Consider the following 17,762-nt stretch of genomic DNA (forward strand, 5'->3'; position numbering starts at 1 on the left):
AAAAAAAAAACTGACACTACCAAATACTGACTGGAATGTGGAGCAACAAGAGCTCCCATTCTTTGTGCAAATGCAAAACAGTACAGTCACTTTAAAAGATAGTTTGGCAGTTTGTTACAAAGCTAAGTATAATATTCCCATATGATCCAGCAACCACACTCCTAAATATCTACCCAAATGAGTTGAAAACTACATCTATACAAAAATCTAAACATGGACGTTTACAGCAGCTTTATTCATAATTGCCAGAAACTGGAAGCAACCAAAATGCCCCTGAAAAGGTGAATGGATAAATAAACTGTGGTACATTCATACAATGGAATATTTCCTCGTTATTCAACAATAGAAATAACCTATCAAGACAAGAAAAGACATGGAGGAACCTTAAATATATATTGCTTAGTGAAGGAAGCCAGTCTGAAAAAACTACATACTGTATGACTCGAACTATATGACATTCTGGAAAAGGTGAAACTATAAAGACAGTGAAAAGATCAGCGGTTGCCAAGGGCTTGGGGTAGAGATGGAGCAATAAATAGGTGGAGCACAAGGGATTTTCAGGGCAATGGAACTATTCTGTATAATACTGAAATGGGGGATATATGATATTATGCATTTGTCAAAAGTTACAGAACTGTACAACACAAAGAGTAAACCCCAATGTAAACTATGGACTTTAGTCAATAATAACATATCAATATTGGTTCATCAATTGTAACAAATGTACCACACAAATGCAAGATGTGAATAATAGGGACACTGAGCAGAAGACAGAGAGTATGTATGGAAACTCTCTGTGCAATCTACTCAATTTGCCTAAAACGTCTCTAGCAAATAAAGTCTACTAATTTCAAAAATACATTCTGTGCAATGAAATACCAAATAAAATTATGATATTATAAAAGAAAAAAAAATGGGCAAGGGTTTGAATAGATATTTATCTAAAGAAAAGATACAAATAAACAATAAGCACATGAAATGATGCTCAACATCACTAACCATTAGAAATATTCCAATCAAAGCCACAATGAGATTCCATTTCACACCTATTAGGGTGGCTAATATCATAAAAGGTGGGGAGGGGAATAACAAGTGTTGGAGAGGATGTGGAGGAACTGGAACCATTGTGTATTGCTGGTGGGAATGTAAAATTGGTGGTCGCCATGTAAACAGTTTGGCAGTTCCTCAAAATGTTAAACATAGAGCTACCATATGACTCAGCAATTCTGTTCCTACATATATACCCAAGGAAAATGAAAACATATGTACACACACACACACAAAAGTACACCAATGTTCATAGCAGCATTATTCATAATAGGCAAAAAGTGGAAACAGGCCAAATGTCCATTAACTGATGAACGGATAAATAAAATGTGGCTTATCCATTCAATAGAGTATTACTTGGCAATAAAAAGATTGAAGTACTGATACATAATTTTATTGATTTCTGCTCTAATCTTATTCTTAACTGATTACTTTAGATTTAATTTGCTCTTCTCTTATAGTTTCCTAAGGTGGAAATTTAGATGATTGATTTAGATCATCTCCTTTCCTAATATATGCATTCAATGCTATTAATTTCCCTCGAAGCACTGCTTTCACTGTACCTGACAAATTTTAACAAGTTATGTTTTTCATTTCATTGAGTTCAAAATATTTTTAAATTTCTCTTGAGAGTCCTTCTTTGACTTAGTGTTATTTAGAAGTATGATGTTCAATCTCCAAGTATTTGGGGATTTTCCAATTATCTTTCTGTTATTGACTTCTAATTCAATTCCATTGTGGTCTTAGAGAGGCCATGGTATGTTTTCTGTTCTTTTAAATTAGTTAAGATGTTTTTTATAGCCTAGAATGTGGCCTATCTTGGTGCCTATGTTATCATGTACGAATGTATGAATGTTTATGTATGTGTGAATCATGTGGTTTTAAATGAGCATTTTATGTGATTCCATTTTCTCTCACTTCTTAGCATATCAGTAAAACTTTGTAACTTTTTTTAGTGGTTGCCCTAGAGTTTGCAATATATATTTGCAAATAATCCAAGTCCCCTTTCAAATAACACTATACCACTTCTCAGGTGGTATGAATATCTATAATAGCAAAATAATCCTAATTCCTTCCTTCCGTCCCTTGTATCATTGCTGGCTTTTATTTCACTTACATATAAACATACATAAGCATATATATACACACATGATATATACATAAGCATACATAATTGAATACATTGTTGCTATTATTTTGAACAAACTGTTATCTGTTCGACCCACTAAGAATAAGAAAAATAAAAGTATTTATTTTATCTTGACTTATTCCTTCTTTGATGCTCTTCTTTACATAGAAGTTTCTGACCTATATTATTTTCCTTCTCTCTAAAGAACTTTTTAACATTTCTTGCAAAGCAGACTGATTTGCAAAAAAAAATTCCCTCAATTTGTGTTCTGGGAAAATCTTTATTTCTCCTTCACTTTTGAAGGATGACTTCTCAGGGTACAGAATTTCAGACTGGTGTTTTTTTTTCTCCCAACTTTTAAACAGTTCACTCCACTCTCTTCTTGCTTGCGTGGTTTCTAAGGAGCAGTCAGATGTAATTCTCATCTTTGTTCCTCTGTGGGCAAGGTGTTTTTCCCCTCCCCTGGCTCCTTTCAGGACTTTTCGTTTATCTTTGATTTTCTGTAATTTGAAATTGATATGTCTAGGTGTGGGATGTTTTGTTTCCGGTTGGCCTTTATCTTGCTTGGTGTTCTCTGAGCTTCCCCAGATCTGTGGTTTGATGTCTGCCATTAATTTGTGGAAATCCTCAGTAATTATTGTTTCAAATATTTATTCTGTTCTTTTCTCTCCTTTTTCTCCTTCTGGTATTCCCATTATGTACATGTTACATCTGTTGCAGTTGTACCACAGTGCTTGGATATTCTGTTGTTGGTTTTTTTTTTTTTTTCCAGTCTTTGTTTTCTTTGCTTTTCAGTTTTTGAGTATTGTATTAATAAAGCCTCTAGCTCAGAGATTCTTCCTTCAGCTATGTCCAGTGTATTAATAAGCCCATCAAAGGCATTTTTAATTTGTTATAGTGGGGTTTTTTATTTTTAGCATTTCTTTTTGGTTCTTTCTTAGGATTTCCATCTCTTTGCTCATATTGCTTGTCCATTCTTACATGCTATCTATTTTATCCATTAGACTCCTTATCACATTAATTGTAGTGTTTAAAATTCCTGCTCTGATAATTTCAACATCCCTGCCATGTTTGGTTCTGATGTTTGCTCTGTCTTTTCAAATTGTAGGGGGGAGGGTTGCCTTTTTATATGCCTTGTAATTTTTCTTGACAGCCAGACATGATATGCCAGGTAAAAGAAAGTGCTGTAAATAGGACTTTAGTAAAGTGGTGGTGAGGTGTTGGGGGAAGGAAAGCATTTCATAGTCCCATGATTAATTTCAGTCTTTTACTGAGCCTGGACTACATGCCTACTACTATGTCTCTGGACTACAAATTTCACAAGTGTTTGTCCTATTTTTTTCTGCCTTCCCTTGCCCCCACCACCTTAGATGGGACAGGACAGCTAGAGTGGGCTGGAGTTGGGTATTTCCCTTCCTCAGATCAGTTAGACTCTGATAATACCCCAATAAGTTAGGCTCTGGTTAACTAGTTTCCCCTGAAGGTAAGCCTCGTTAAGAAGAACAAAGTACTTCGATTTAGTTCAAAATGGTTCCTCTTCTCCCCTACTGCTGGAAGTCCAAGGGGATTTTTCTCTGATATTCACTATGAGAATCTGATCAAGCTCCCGGAAGTAAATCTCACAATACTGTGGGGGTGCCCCTTTAACTAGGTTCCCCTGTAGTTTTCAACTCCCAGAATTGTCCACACTGAGCCTCCAGCAATTTGTCCATTACAGTTCAGTTTTTCCTGCCCCTTTACTGGTTCCCCAGGAGGTTTCTGTTCATGGGTCGGTCTCTGCTCCAATAAGCTGTGATGAACTGTATTCACCTGCTTGTCCCTCCAGTTTTGGGATCAGCTGTATGCCCTGTGTCCTCCCCTCTCCTATGGATCCAGGAACAGTTGTTGATTTTTCAGTCTTTTTACTTTTACTTGTTGTTAGGATGGAGTGATGACTTCCAAGCTCCTTATATGGGGAACTGGAAGCTGGAAGTCCAAAGTCCAAATCATAATTTTAAGTGAGTGAATTTTATGACATGTAAATTATATCTCAATAAGGATGTTTTTAAAATTTGAAAAGGGAAAAGATAGAAAAGCTTCCCACACATTCTGTAGTTCCTTATTCCATCAATGAATCTAAAGGCTGAAATTTGAAAGTTACCCCTTCCTAAGAAGGGCTAAGAGCTAAATTAGTAAAAAACAAAAACAAAAACAAAAACACAAAATAGAGTAGCTAATGGAAGAAATACATCATATTAAGAAATGGCTGTAAATGTTTTCCTGATAAGAATCTTCAGAAACTTCTGTTCATTATTATTCATACATTCAACAAATATTTATTGAGGACTCATTATGTGCCAGCCACCGTGCCAGGTGCTGAGGTAGACCAAGCTCTCCTGGAGTTTATAACCTAGAAGGACTATCAAAGGTTCATAGGAAGTTTATATTTCACTGGACCTGGGATATAATTGAAGAAATCAATAACCCACTTAACAATTATAATACATCAAGTTCTTATCCATAAATATTAGTTGAGGGTAGATGGAGTTAAAAAATGGGACCTGGTTAGAAAGAATTTGGCAGTGTTTAGTTAGTACTCTTGAGAGAAGCACACCATTGGATACACATATTCCAGTATTAGAGAAATGGATAATATGATGAAACCATGATAGCTCCTTATAAGTGGATTTTCCTTAATTTTAATCCTCAACTACAAGACCATACCTTCACTTTTTTGTAATTTTTTTGTCTATCAAACAACTTTTAAATTTCAAATATAGTTTCCCAGGAACCTTAACAACTTGGAAGGCATACTTTAGCTAGCTATGGATGACTTATGAATCAAAATTTGATTGCATAATTTGATGTCAGACTGATGACAGAAGAGAATGTTTGAGATCTGGGAAGTTCTAGAAAATATGGCATATGTACAATCCTCAGGCCTCTAACTGGGGAGGCTGAGAGGCATCCCTCAGGGCAGGGTATTGGTACATGAGGCCTACAGGTAAACAGTATGGTGACTAAGGAAGAAGAGAAAGGGGTCTAAACATTGTCATACAAGGTAGGGTGCCTAAGGAGAGTGTCAGGAGTAAAGTGCACAGTTCAGCAGAATTAGGACCAGGAATCACAGTGCAAAGTAGCAAGTTAGACAGTCAAACAAGAGATGGTACCAAAGATTCTTGAGGCAACCAAACTAAGCCAGTAGCTGAATTTGCCCTCATTCCAAGGTTATTTTCATTGCTGGTATGGCTTAATGGGGCTGGAAAAAGGCACCCCGGACCCTTCCTCCAGAGGAGAAAGCTGACATGTCCTGGATTTGCAATGGAAAAGAACCTAGGGCCTCAGATAGGCTACTCAAGGCAGCATATGTCCATTGTAATGACTCAAGAATAGGAATTAGCTAGGGTACTGCTGGAAATCCAGAACTTTGTCAAAAATATAATCAGCTTTCTTCAGTTGTCAGGATTGGGAGCTAGAATTCAGGCTTTAGGGGACTTGGCCAGAAGGCTATGTGGTTAAAGTCCGCTACTCTTTCACTTTGTACTGCCTGGTGGTGGTCTTGTTTTCAGCATCAGGTAAAGCTAGTGTGCATAAAGAAGAGCCACTTTATATGACAGCTCAACTTATATGTCATAACCTGGTACCAAGCAATGAAAGACATATTCATTTTTTTATGAGGGGGTGGTGATTCAGTTTATGCATTTATTTCTATTTGGAGGAGGTACTGGGGATTGAACCCAGGACCTCATGCATGTTAAGCATGTGCTCTACCACTTCAGCTATACCCTCCTCCTGAAAGACATATTCTTTACATTGATCCTCAGAGTACAGAAGGGCAATTAGAAGGTCCTCTTAGACTTCCCAGAGCTCCCCAGATATCAGACAGCTATTGGGGTGCTGGTGTGAAGTCCAGGCAAACATTAGGGGCAAAAAATATAACTGTTATGAAAGGAAGCATGCTGGGGAGAGAAGTAGAAGAAGATGTTTAAAGAGAATTCCGCAGCAGCTAGATAGGTGTTGAGGAAACCAACTGAGGTATTCTAAAATACCTGGTTCATACACTCTGCCCATTAACCCTGTTAAGTAGTGGTAGGTAAATGAAGATACAGAGAGCTTTGGAGAGTATCCTCCAAACCAGGATGAAATTAGACATTACTACCAGGAATCTGAGTAGTTCATAAAGACAGAAGATCTCTTTGACAGTGATTACTAAAGGCTGGTATAAATGAGGGGCAATTAAGAGTATGTTGCATGCCATATTCATGAGTCCACTCACTACCACTAGGATGGTGTCATGATGATGGAATGGGTACAGATCTATATTTAGACCTCTATATTTAGTGAGAAGATAAAGATGATATTGATGATGCTAGTGATGGTGTACCAGGACATTTAGGAGTGAGAATTAGGTATGTCAGTCATACAGGTGTGACTCTAACCCAGGAGAAATGGAAATAGTATACTATAGGTTTCATGTATTCAGTCAACAAATATTGAGCACCTATTACATGTTAGGCACTGTCCTAGACTCCAAGGGGATCCAGGATTGGAAAGAAAAAAAACCTGCCTATCTTCATGGGGCTTATATAATAGTGAGGAAAGCAGACAATGAACTAATTAGGCAAATATTGGTAAATGCTTTGAAGAAAAATAAAGCAAGAGCAGAGTGACAAGGGTGCTATCTAAAGCAGGGTGTTCTGGAAAAACCTTGCTAAGATGGCACTCTAGGAAGCGGTCTGAACAAACAAGAGAGAAAACCATGCTACCGTTGGAAGGGCAGCTTTCAGATGGGGAGAATAACAAATGCAAAGATTCTCAGGCAGGAAGAAGTGAGGCGTGTCATACCAGAGGATCACCAAGATTTCCTCTGGACCAGAATCAGAAGTGTAAATGGGTTACAGTGACTTGGTGGGTTGATGTTGTGAAACATATGCAGCAATTAGGTATGGGCCTCTCTCTGGGTTGAAATAAATATCTATCTGGTCCTCTCACTTCTGTGCAACCTCTGAATCTCATCTGACTAATATGCTATCATTTGTTTTCCTCCAGTAGAACGTAAGCTCACTGAGGACAGACCCTGGGCATGGCCATGAAACCACTGTCTGCACTGGAGAGTCATCGTTAGCTCTAGCTGGGATATGATGACTCCTGGAAACACTGCAGTGCCTCTACTAGCCACTAATATTAAAGTTTCTGACATAGGGCACTGGCTTAGCATCACCTGGATCCCTGTCATAAAAGCAAATTCTTGGGCCCCACCTGGGACCTACTGAATCAGAAACTCTGGGCATGGGGCACAGCAATGTGGTTTAACAAGCCCTCCAGATGATTCTGATGCACAATAAAGTTTGAGAACCATTGTTCTAAATTGTGGAGGTCCAAGAACACCATCACTTGAAGAATAAATCTGCATGTCTCAAAGGCCTGCATGATTCCTATAGAGTCATTCCTGCCAATTAGGATCAACTTCTTAAGAAAGTTGGCTCAGGGAAGAGGTTATAGGTAACAAGTCTACCGCACATTGAATCACTTTCAAGTCTTGGTAAGGGCAGAGGAAAACAAAGTCTTCAGCTGAGGTATGACGCCAAAAGCTTGGACCAGATAAACTTCTTCTCTTCTTAAAGAAGTAAGTTTAGGGGGATATCAGAGCAGAGCAGACAAATAATCATTATACAAGATAATCCTGGGAGTCTTCCACTTCTGATATGCTAACACCTCATCAATGTGAAAGGTCTAGCTGTTTAACAAGTCTCAGAAATATGCCTTTAGGCTCTTAAATACATTTCCCAGGATTAACTGAGAGATAGTTTAATATGGGACCACCCAGAGTAGAGTGGTCCAAGAGGATAAATAAGATCATCTCTATTAATCAATGGAAGATGAAAAAAGTGTTTCACAGGTCTACTGGTATCCCTGAATATTTGACTGGAAGAAAAGCATCTGTAATCCTATTTTCCCATTCAGTGATCTTTCCAATTCAGTTGACATTATAAAAGCCCTGAGAGATTCAGCTTCATGGAAACTCAAGTTCTCTGGAGCTGGTCCTGGAAGGTTGGGATCAGGAGGTCTATGTTGAATAGTGACTAGGTTGAGATTAAGGCAATCTTGATAGAGGCAGAGCTCCCACTGATTTTCCTTTAGCAATAATACAGGTTCTTGGATCACTATAGCATAGTGTCTATATGTGGGGGATCCTGTCTCTGATGCAAAAAACAAGTATATCTGCTTGGAAGGAACCTGCATTGTGGGAAGCAAGCACCCCTACATAACAGTTGCACTCACAATGTTAGGGTAACTTCTCATCCTGGTCTGCATGAACTACCAAGGTGTGAGTGTACTGTCAAGGGAACAGAAAGGTAGTGGGGGCATGGGCAATGCTGGTGATAGACAGCCTCGATGAAGCAAAGAATATGATAGGAAAGTCTTATGCTTCCTGGGGGTGAGGGGAAGCTGTGACAGATGGGTGTAACACTACTCTCTTGGGATGCTCCCCCCATTAGCTGCCCAATAAGAAGTGGTCCCAGCAGTCACAAGTTACCTAGGCTGTTTGTCCATCAGTGAGCAGGAGAGGTTTATGCACAGGGAAGGCTTTAGGTCTAGTAGGCAGTTGGATCTGCTGGACCAGAGCCTGACCCAGAAAGCTGCCTGCTGCCCTCTAAGCCTTTGTCCTGGAGGTAGCTGTCTCACACTCTCAGCTATCTGGGAATACTAACCACCTTTCTTTGCAAAGGTTAGGGGCCTAGGCAACTGACTCCCTCACTGTGCCCCATTGCAGGACCAAATGACTTTCTATAGGCCAGAAACACATACATACACACACAGCTTGCCTCATTCAGAGCTGTCTCTACTGATGGCCAGTGAGTTGGAGAAATTAGCAGTTTCCCTGCCAGGTGTGAGACTAGAAACAAAATGTATTCCATTTTTCTTGAGGCTGGAGCTCAGCACCTCCATATAGAGGTGCACTTAAAGCAAGGAGCAGAACATCTTGAAGGGAGTCCCCATGAATTTTTCAGGCTGGCAGCAGCAACAGAGGGACATCAGGCCAGGGTTTTGGGGTGTTTTGGCATCAGTAGCTCTGGCTCACCTCTGCCAACCATGCTATTTGATGGCTGACTTCCTCACTCATGCCCTATAGGGCTGCAGTGCCTAGACTGAGGAATGAAGCAAGGCAGTGCCATTATCCATCCCACCAAAGCAGGTAATGATTATTGCCCCTCTAATGCATCCTCAACCCAGAGGCCAAAATGATCTTTTCAAAACACAAATATGATCCTGTCACGCTTCAGTGACCTCCCACAGCTTGGGAACAGTAAGACCAAGAACGCATAGCATGATATGACTGTTCTACTATCTTTATAGTCGGCTCTCCAGGTAGTCCTCCTCCTCCACTCACTCAAGTCACACTGACCTCTGTGCTCCTCCAATGAACCAAATTCCTCCTCATTTCAGAGTCTACTGTCCCCTTTTACAGACCTGGTTAATGCATACTCATCTCTCAGGTCTTCCCATTTTTTATGCTGTTTTATACTCTGGTTACATGATACTGTTTCCCTTCATTGTACTAGCATTGTTCTAATTCTCTAACCATGTGTGTGACCATGTGATTACATCTTACTCCCACAAGACTATAAACTTCATGACGGCAGGCAATGTACCCATTTTGTTTACTTTATTCCTGGTGCCAAATACAGTGCCTGACATAGCATATGCTCAACAAGTTTTCTTGGAAGGAACAAAAAGAAGGAGAGAAGGAGGGAGGTAGAGAGGGAGAAAGAAAAGGAGGGAGGGAAGAAGGATGTAAGGAAAGAAGGAGGGAATGAAGGAGGGAAGCAAGCAGGGAGAAAGGCAGACAAGGAGGAATGGAGGTCCCAATGGGGCAAATCGGGAAGATATCTGACTCTCCATCTCTAATGGGAGAGCTAGAAGGGTGAAAAGTAGCTCTTACCTGAAGCCTCAATCCTTAAAGGCAGAAGTTGAACATCAAAATTTTGTCCATGGGATAATGCTGAGTTCAAACCATAGAAGCAGGTCCAAACAGGTCATCAGAGCAAAGCAGGTCTGAGGTGAGTATTAGGTATAGGGCAAAATAAGAATGGGAAAAGCAGGGAAGATGAAGGCAAATAAGAACTAATCTGTACAAATTCAGGGCATTGTAGGACAAGTCCACCAGCTGGGCTTATTTCTTTACTTAGCGGCTTTTTATGCGTGGGAAAAGCAAGTCTGATTAAAGGGACATAGACCCCACATAGTTGCCATATATAGATATGTATTGTCCTAAAAGCTTAATAAATTGGGATTCTTGTACATAAACCATTTTCTTGTGGGTCTGGTTAACTCTGGGTACACTAATGAGACTGAACTAAGTTAAGAGTGTATGCCATTTCAAAGTGTAGGACTGGATCTTGGACCATGGTGCCCTGCCTCCATGCTGGAGCTCAGCGAAGCTCTGCCTCACAGTCAGCTGGCCCCTCCCTTCCTACATCCCCAAGACATCCTCTTTTGAATTCAATATCTTTGAACCAAAGTTATCAAGCTCTGTCTCATATTATCTCTCTTTTGATCATCAGCTCCTGGGAAACAGGGAAAGTATCTTAGTTTATTTTCTCATCTCCTACTGAGTCTAGTACAATGACTTCGAATAACAAATGCTCAAAAATTATTGAATAAATATTACTATATATTTTGTAGGTGCTGGAAGTGATTACTCCAGTGAATTTGTTAACTTCTTGAGGAAAACCTTTTTAGACCTAAATTCCTTCTGAAAGCATAAGGAGCTGAACTAAATAATCTCTAAGGCATTTCCAGACTGTAAACTACTGGAACAATGACAAAGTTATGTCACGTATGTAACTGTCTATTATTTCTAGTGTATTATTGGGCACATAGCGGAACTCAATAAATGTTTGCAGTTAAATGACTCCAATACAGATGTATTTAAGTTGAGAAGAAACTCAGAGATGTGTTTCTGAAGTTTCACATAAGTTGCTTAAGAGTTTGACAGTACTTAAAATATATAAAAGAAATTTGTTATTAAATGGATTCTGAAGGTAAGTCTTTTTTTTTTTACAATATTTGCAATTACTTTGTAATATAATAACTTCTTAATTTAATGCATTTTTTAAGTTTCACTTTTTACATATTAAGGTTGCTGATAATAGGAGCCAACTCACTTACTATTGACTAAATCAAGCTGTTCTTCATAGAGGGAACTGTCCCTCTTTCTACAGTCTTACAGATGACTTCTTACTTTCTCTCTCTCATACACACACTCACTCACACACACACACACACACACACACACACACACACACACACACACACACACAGTTTCTCCTTTGTGTCTTAACTCATATTTACAATTTGGTAGGTCTATCCTAATCTATAATGCTATGCATAAAATTTTCATTTTCTAATACTCCTTTCCACATTCCTCCCTCTTGTTTAACTGCAAGCCTCACCATTTTCAAAAACAGGTATGCCTTCCACGGTGTCTGGATCTTCCACAGAATCTAGACTCTTCAAGGCATCTGTCTCAGATGGTCGCTTTTGCATGAGCATGCTGGAAGCTGAAGCTTCCCCAGCTGAGAAGCAATATATCTTGGTCATCCTCAAGGTGGAATTCAGGGAAAGGAGTGCTCCTTATTCTCTTTCATTTTCCCTATGACTCTCAGCTAGCTGTCCAGGGCCTCCCACACCCTCTCCCCATAAATCCAGTGAAAAATTAGAGAAGTGTTGACTTTTGTCAACAACTGTCTTACCTCAAAAAGGCTCTACTCCTTTGACATAAATGGGGGAAATGCAGAACACGTAACAAGATACTTTGAGGGTGGAAGAGAATAAATCTTGTTCTTCTTTAACCCCCAAGTCTTCCGTATATACCTGGGGCCTGTCCCCACATATCAGTCCAAAATCTCACCTGATACTTGTACAAGGAAAAGACAGGACCCAGTCATAAACATTTTATCACAACAGGGGTGGAATAAGCAAGTTTAGTTGACCCCTGAAGGTTGCCTTTACATCATCAAGTCTCATATCCTGCACTGAAACTCCCTGCAAGAGAACCCCTCTGTCACTGGAGTATGATCAGCAGACAATGGTACCTGTTCTCTGAGGAGTCCTGACTAACTGGCGAGACTGAATCACACACATGAAAAATTTCAGATGAAATTCCTTTTCACTCATGGTTGTCTCCTAGAAATAGAGTTTAATCCAAATCAACAGATCTGTGGAATGATTAAGATGGACAAAAGTGACATGAACCAGGTATGTTCAATATTAACGGGCCGTAGGACCTTACAGTATTAAATGTCAACATATGAAGTGATACATATAATCTACTTTTATACATTTGACAGGGCAAGATATCCTGAACTCAGCAAGCATCTCCTTCTCTAGCAGCTGAGAGTAGCTAAAAGGCTGGGGGCCTGCAGAGGCTTCCCTTCTTCAAGTCTGAGCTCAGACTGTGGCTGTCATCTGCGTCTACAGTGCTTACTTAGAATTTCTCTACGACTTCTAGACAGGGCCTGGGTCACGGTACCCATCACGTTGAGTAGCTTGATAAAAAGTCTGAAGGAACACACATTTCTCCTCATTATTTTCTCTTAAAAATTATGGCACAGATTAAAGATTAATCAGTTCAGTACCAGGAACAACACGACGGCCATTTAGATGTCCATAGGGCAGAATCCTGGGTTGGACCCTGGACAGCTTTCCTCACACATCCTGGAGAAGTGTTTCAAATTCCTCCAAAGTTCTGAAAGTTTCTACGTATTTCCAGAGTCTAACCTAAGCCAACCCCAACATGCTGTTTTTCCCACTTTGCCCCAATGACCAGCGAAGCATGCTGTGGTGCAAAGAGTATAAGGCTGCAAGTTAAGAAACCTGTTTCCTAGTCCCAGATCTGCCATGTACTTTGTAACTCTCGGAAATGACTCCACTTCTCAGACCTATATACTAAATTATCTCCAAAAACCTCTACAAGCACTAACGTTCTGTGATCCTCAATAAAACATGATATAGCCTGAGCTAGATTTAGCTCTCAGGTCTCCGTCAAGGTAGCCAAAGATTCCGGCAGATCCAAGACCACAGCGAAAAGCTTCCATGGAAACGAGAGCGTGGGCAAAAATCGCCGAGCGGAACCAGAAGGCGGCGCGTAAGGCGGCCGAGGGAACACAAAAAAGCGAAGGACGATAGGGCACACTAACAGTATTCCAAGAACGAGAACAAGAAAAAGCTCAAACTGAAAGGGGAACAGAGAAATTATGACTACAGCCTTAGATGCTCCCTTAGCTTCTCAGGCCTTGCCACACTGCGCAGGCGTTCCACGGCTCCTCAACTCTGCTCTTTGACCTCCGGCCCCACCCCCCTCCTCTGCCGCCGCCACCGAGCAGCTCTTCCGGTGTTGTGGAGGCGGTTCCGGTTCGCGGCGGTTCCCGGGTTTTGCGTTCCGCGCCCGGCCGGAAACCCCTTCGCATAGCAGCCGGTTCCGGTTCGGTGAGTGGCGGCGGGAAGCTGGGGGAGGGGTGAGGATGGAGGGAGCCTGGGCCGGGAAGCAGCGCGGGCCCGGGCCCCGAAGCCTGGGCTGGGCTGGGCGGAAGCGGGGACGACTGTGGGGACGGCGCTTTTTCCTCTGCCCCGCCCCCTGGGACCCCCTCCCCTCCCCCCTGCTGTCCGCCGGCCGCGATCTGGCGGGTGGCCGTTAGTTAGGTTTCCCGAGGCCGTTCCTACAGGCCTCTTTTTCCCGGGTCGGGGAGAGGCCGTCTCCTTGCGGTTACGGCTGGCTCCATCTCAGCACCGAGCCCTACTTGTGGGGAAAGGGCCGGTTGGGATTTCGGGGCTTTCCCGCCAGAGCGGGGGCTTCTCTCAAGGGAAAGCTGTTTTCACCGGAAAGCTCAGCTTTTCTGTTAATACCTGCTTCACCTCCCGCCTTCCTTGAGACCTGAATGATATTTCTCGACTACTTCTGCGTCTCACGTAAACATTTCTCCAACTCTTTGACTCTGTGGTATCTCCCTGAGATGTGATATCGCTAGTGCCACCACCAGAAAGAAACGTCTGGACCAGGTTATGAAAATCCCCTTAACTGCCACCGCTTGCTTACCTGGCTCATCGCCTCCTGGTAATTCTCTTGAACCGTCTCTTTCTTGGTGTACCCTAACGTGATCTCTCTGGACATATGCCCAGTTTCTCTTGAGCTTGGTGATTTCTGTTTATCGGTGCCTCTGCAGTATTTCCACTATCTTGTTGGCAATAACTTGCTACTTTATCACTTTCAAGTCAGCCTTGTTAAAGTCATTTCACTTCATGTTTGGTACACTTATTATATTTGGGGTGGTGGTGATTCTTGTAAAATTTGTATAAAGCCTTTTATAGGCTGCCAATTATTTGACTTAGAGTCCTTGTTCCAGTTGCATGTTCTGAATGGAGTAGATCGCATCATCTCCTAAATCTTTATTCTTTATAAAGATAATTTGTTTTAAGGACTTGTGTTGAAAGATAGACTACACTGAATTAGAAATTACAGTTAGAGTGAAACCTTAAGCATCTCTTTAAGCATGATCCCTTAACCTTTTTCCAATTTAGAGATTCCCTTTTTTTCCTCTAGTTCCATTTTGGAAGCCTCTTGTTTTTATCTTGAGAAACCTCATTCATTTCTACCTAATTTGTATCACTCATCTGATGACTTAAATGTGGAGGGAGCAAATGGATTAAAAAACAGGTTCTTCTACCTCAGGCTAAGGTGATGTAGCTCTTGACTGCTGCTTTGAAAGTCTTTCCTTTTGTTTACCTGACTCCTACATCTCCTACCAATTGCACCAGCTTTATTGTCTTGCTGTAAGTATCTATTAATGATTCTGGTTTCCTCCAGTGGATAGGGAGATTCTCAGCAGCAGGGACCCTTTCTTTTTCATCTTTGTATCTCCTAACCTGTATATTATTGGTGCACAGTAAATGTTTGTGTATGAAACAAGGTGATTCTTTAGTGTTTAAGGTGTTAGACTGTAATTGGAAAGATTCCATGTAAAAATATGAAAAAAAGTGCATAATGATATAGTACAAACTGTTTCATATACATAAGTTTCCAGAGTTCAGAGTAGGGTGATTCACATGATCACTTCTACACCCTTCTCATACGATAGATTGTTCTAACTACATCTTGGTTTCTCATAAAGCTAATTGTAAAATGCCTTTCCTCAATATATACTTTCTAATAACTTCACCATAGCACTAAACACTCACTTTTCTGATCACCTCTTTGTATATCTGTAAACTTATAAATGGTTTACCATACTTATTACATTGTGTTACCATCAGGACTTTGCTTTTTTTTTTTTCTTTAAGATTTCTTATCTTGTGTTCAGCTACTAACCTGACTTCACCTGAACACCTGAGACTACTTACATTCTTTCAGTAAATTAAATGACCAGTGTGAGCTAGGAAATGAGTTACTAGAATACTCTTCTTAAAGGGAAAAAATTCTTATGCTTGCAAGAATTTGGTGGCATCAGAGGTTCCAGGTCCAGCATATCATATTGAATCTTGGGGTATAAAATAGCCTTTCTCCCACTGTAAATGCAAAGTTGCAAAATGAAAGTGACATGAGCACACTGAAGAAGCTGGATGTATTTGTATTAAAATGTAGATGTGGGGTTTTACTTATTAAAATTATAAAACAGTGTGGATTCCCCAGAATTAGCTAGGGATTACTTTTATCTTGCCAGAGTGTATGTGTGAATCCTTGAAGAAGGGTATGTTAAAGGATATGAATTTTGTGATGTTTGTTGAAAGAGCATTTGCTTGGAAGTGAAGGTGCCTGGATTTTTTTGTCTTCCCTTTGCCCTATCTGTATGATTTCAGGCAAGTCACTTAACATCTCTGGACATAATCTCTAACATTCTTTGATTTCTTGCTTGCTTCCCTCTTCGTATCTACTTCAGCAATGCAAAGGAAGTTAACATGGGATTGTTCTGCTGGGCACCAGACTTTTAAATTGGCATTCTTAATACAACAAAAAAGGCTAGTGATGAATCCTGGCCCATGGACCCCCCAGAGCTGGGGGAAGCTAGAGGACAGAGGGAGAAGGGAGGCAAAGTGTTCTAGGGACCTTGGAAGTGCTGAAATGATTGGACAATAGAAAATGATCAAATATTTTAAAACTAAGCCTGAAAAAAAAAAACCAAACTTCCCCACCCAAGCCAAACAGGTGTGCTTTGAAACTTTAAATATGATAAATGTTAAAATTGTGGCTTTGTTTAAAAAAAAAAGAAAAGACTAGTTATGACAATTATGAAATGGCCTGAAAGAGTGAAATGTGAAAAAGCCGCTGCTAATTTATTGGTTGATAGGATTTTTTTTCCCTTAATGTGGGACCCAGGGAATTTAGCTTTATTAAAAAAGAAAGAAGGGCAAAGAATAACCTGGAGGATTACCAGATAGAAGCCTTTTATTAAGTTGTGTGTTTGAAGCCTAAATCTAAGGCTTAAATTCTTTGGGAATCCTCCCTGGCAAGACTAGTAATCGGGTGATTACTCTGCTTAGTCTGTACCTATGCCAAGAAAAGCTCAAGCTGCCTTCCTTTGTGTATGCACTTTATTATTGGGACCTTGAAGAATTACCTATGATCATCATCCAGTCTCCTCAGAAGATTGAAGTCCTGATAGTACTATGTAATTGATGAAGTGCTCAATCTCTAAAAATATGGTGATAAGATTATGAATATATATATATATATAGCATCCCTAGTCTCCTCCTCTTGGAAATCTGCCAAGAAGTCTGTTCCAACGGTGCATTTATTAACCTAGTTCCACCAGTTAGGCTTTTAACTTCCTTTTTCTGGGCAAATTAGATACATCAGAAGAGAAAGTAATTTAATCTAGACAAAGGGGCTTTGATTTGGAACAGTTTGATTAATGATTGGGGAGAAAGTACTTAGTACAACTTTGAAGTAGTCCTTGATTGTCCTCAGAAATAAGTAGCTTTATGTTTGGCTGCTGTATAAGATGTATGAAAGAGAAGTCTTTATAGAACTACCACAGATCTGTCACTTGTTTATAAATGCTTTGGCGTGAAGAAATAGAGCAATGGATTGGGAAGAATTTCTAGGTTGTAATTTCAGTGTGGTCACTAACTTATGATCATATGCAAATTAATCTCCAAAGGGTTGGCTCTCTTAACCTGCTTCTTGCTGTAATATTCTGTGATTCTGTGAGTAGTGTGTAATTGCTATTTAGTGTAGCACAGATTGCAGAAATGTTTCGAACTACCTCAGGCTAGTTTTAGATTCCATTCTCTTCCTATCAACTTGACTTGCCATCTTATATTTTTCTCTACTAAGAATACAAGTGTCACATCTGAGTGGCTCCCTGTTCTATAATTATATGAAAGAGATGTTTCAGAAAGTAACACTTCTGTTTTCCGTCTTCTTTTATAGGACTTTGTATCTTTGCTAAAGTCAGTGATGTGAAAAGACCTGACATGGGTAAGACTTAGTATGAAATAGTCATTCAATCCTTTTAGTTACTCTGATTAGTTAATCTGGAGTGAAAGAATAGGTTTTCCTAACATTTTCAATATTTGCATCTTTGTGCTTAATAATTTTAAGGGAGAT

General features: G+C 40.2%; 1 protein-coding gene and 1 long non-coding RNA gene across 8 annotated transcripts in view; one reads left to right on the forward strand and one right to left on the reverse strand.

Moving 5' to 3' along the window:
• Window positions 1-7,207: 7,207 nt before the first annotated feature.
• Window positions 7,208-13,278, reverse strand: LOC123619523 (uncharacterized). 2 transcript variants are annotated; one of them, XR_006728170.2, is made up of 4 exons: window positions 12,799-13,278; window positions 11,914-12,077; window positions 11,614-11,736; window positions 7,208-10,213 (listed from the first exon to the last, which is right to left on the reverse strand). It is a non-coding gene; the product is annotated as an uncharacterized LOC123619523 (long non-coding RNA). The 2 variants fall into 2 exon arrangements; XR_006728171.2 differs by having other exon boundaries at window positions 11,914-13,278.
• Window positions 13,279-13,518: 240 nt separating this feature from the next.
• Window positions 13,519-17,762, forward strand: part of SENP1 (SUMO specific peptidase 1) — a 46,436-nt gene continuing 42,192 nt past the window's right edge. For 2 of the 6 annotated variants that reach the window (XM_045523625.2, XM_045523626.2), the window contains exons 1-2: window positions 13,658-14,273; window positions 17,586-17,633. In XM_045523625.2, coding sequence (XP_045379581.1) covers window positions 14,222-14,273; window positions 17,586-17,633 — 100 coding nt within the window. In that variant the 5' untranslated portion in view covers window positions 13,658-14,221. The other 4 variants (XM_045523627.2, XM_045523628.2, XM_045523629.2 and 1 more) reach the window with 4 other exon arrangements.

This window comes from Camelus bactrianus, chromosome 12, assembly GCF_048773025.1.
Source record: "Camelus bactrianus isolate YW-2024 breed Bactrian camel chromosome 12, ASM4877302v1, whole genome shotgun sequence".
Classification (NCBI taxonomy): domain Eukaryota; kingdom Metazoa; phylum Chordata; class Mammalia; order Artiodactyla; family Camelidae; genus Camelus; species Camelus bactrianus.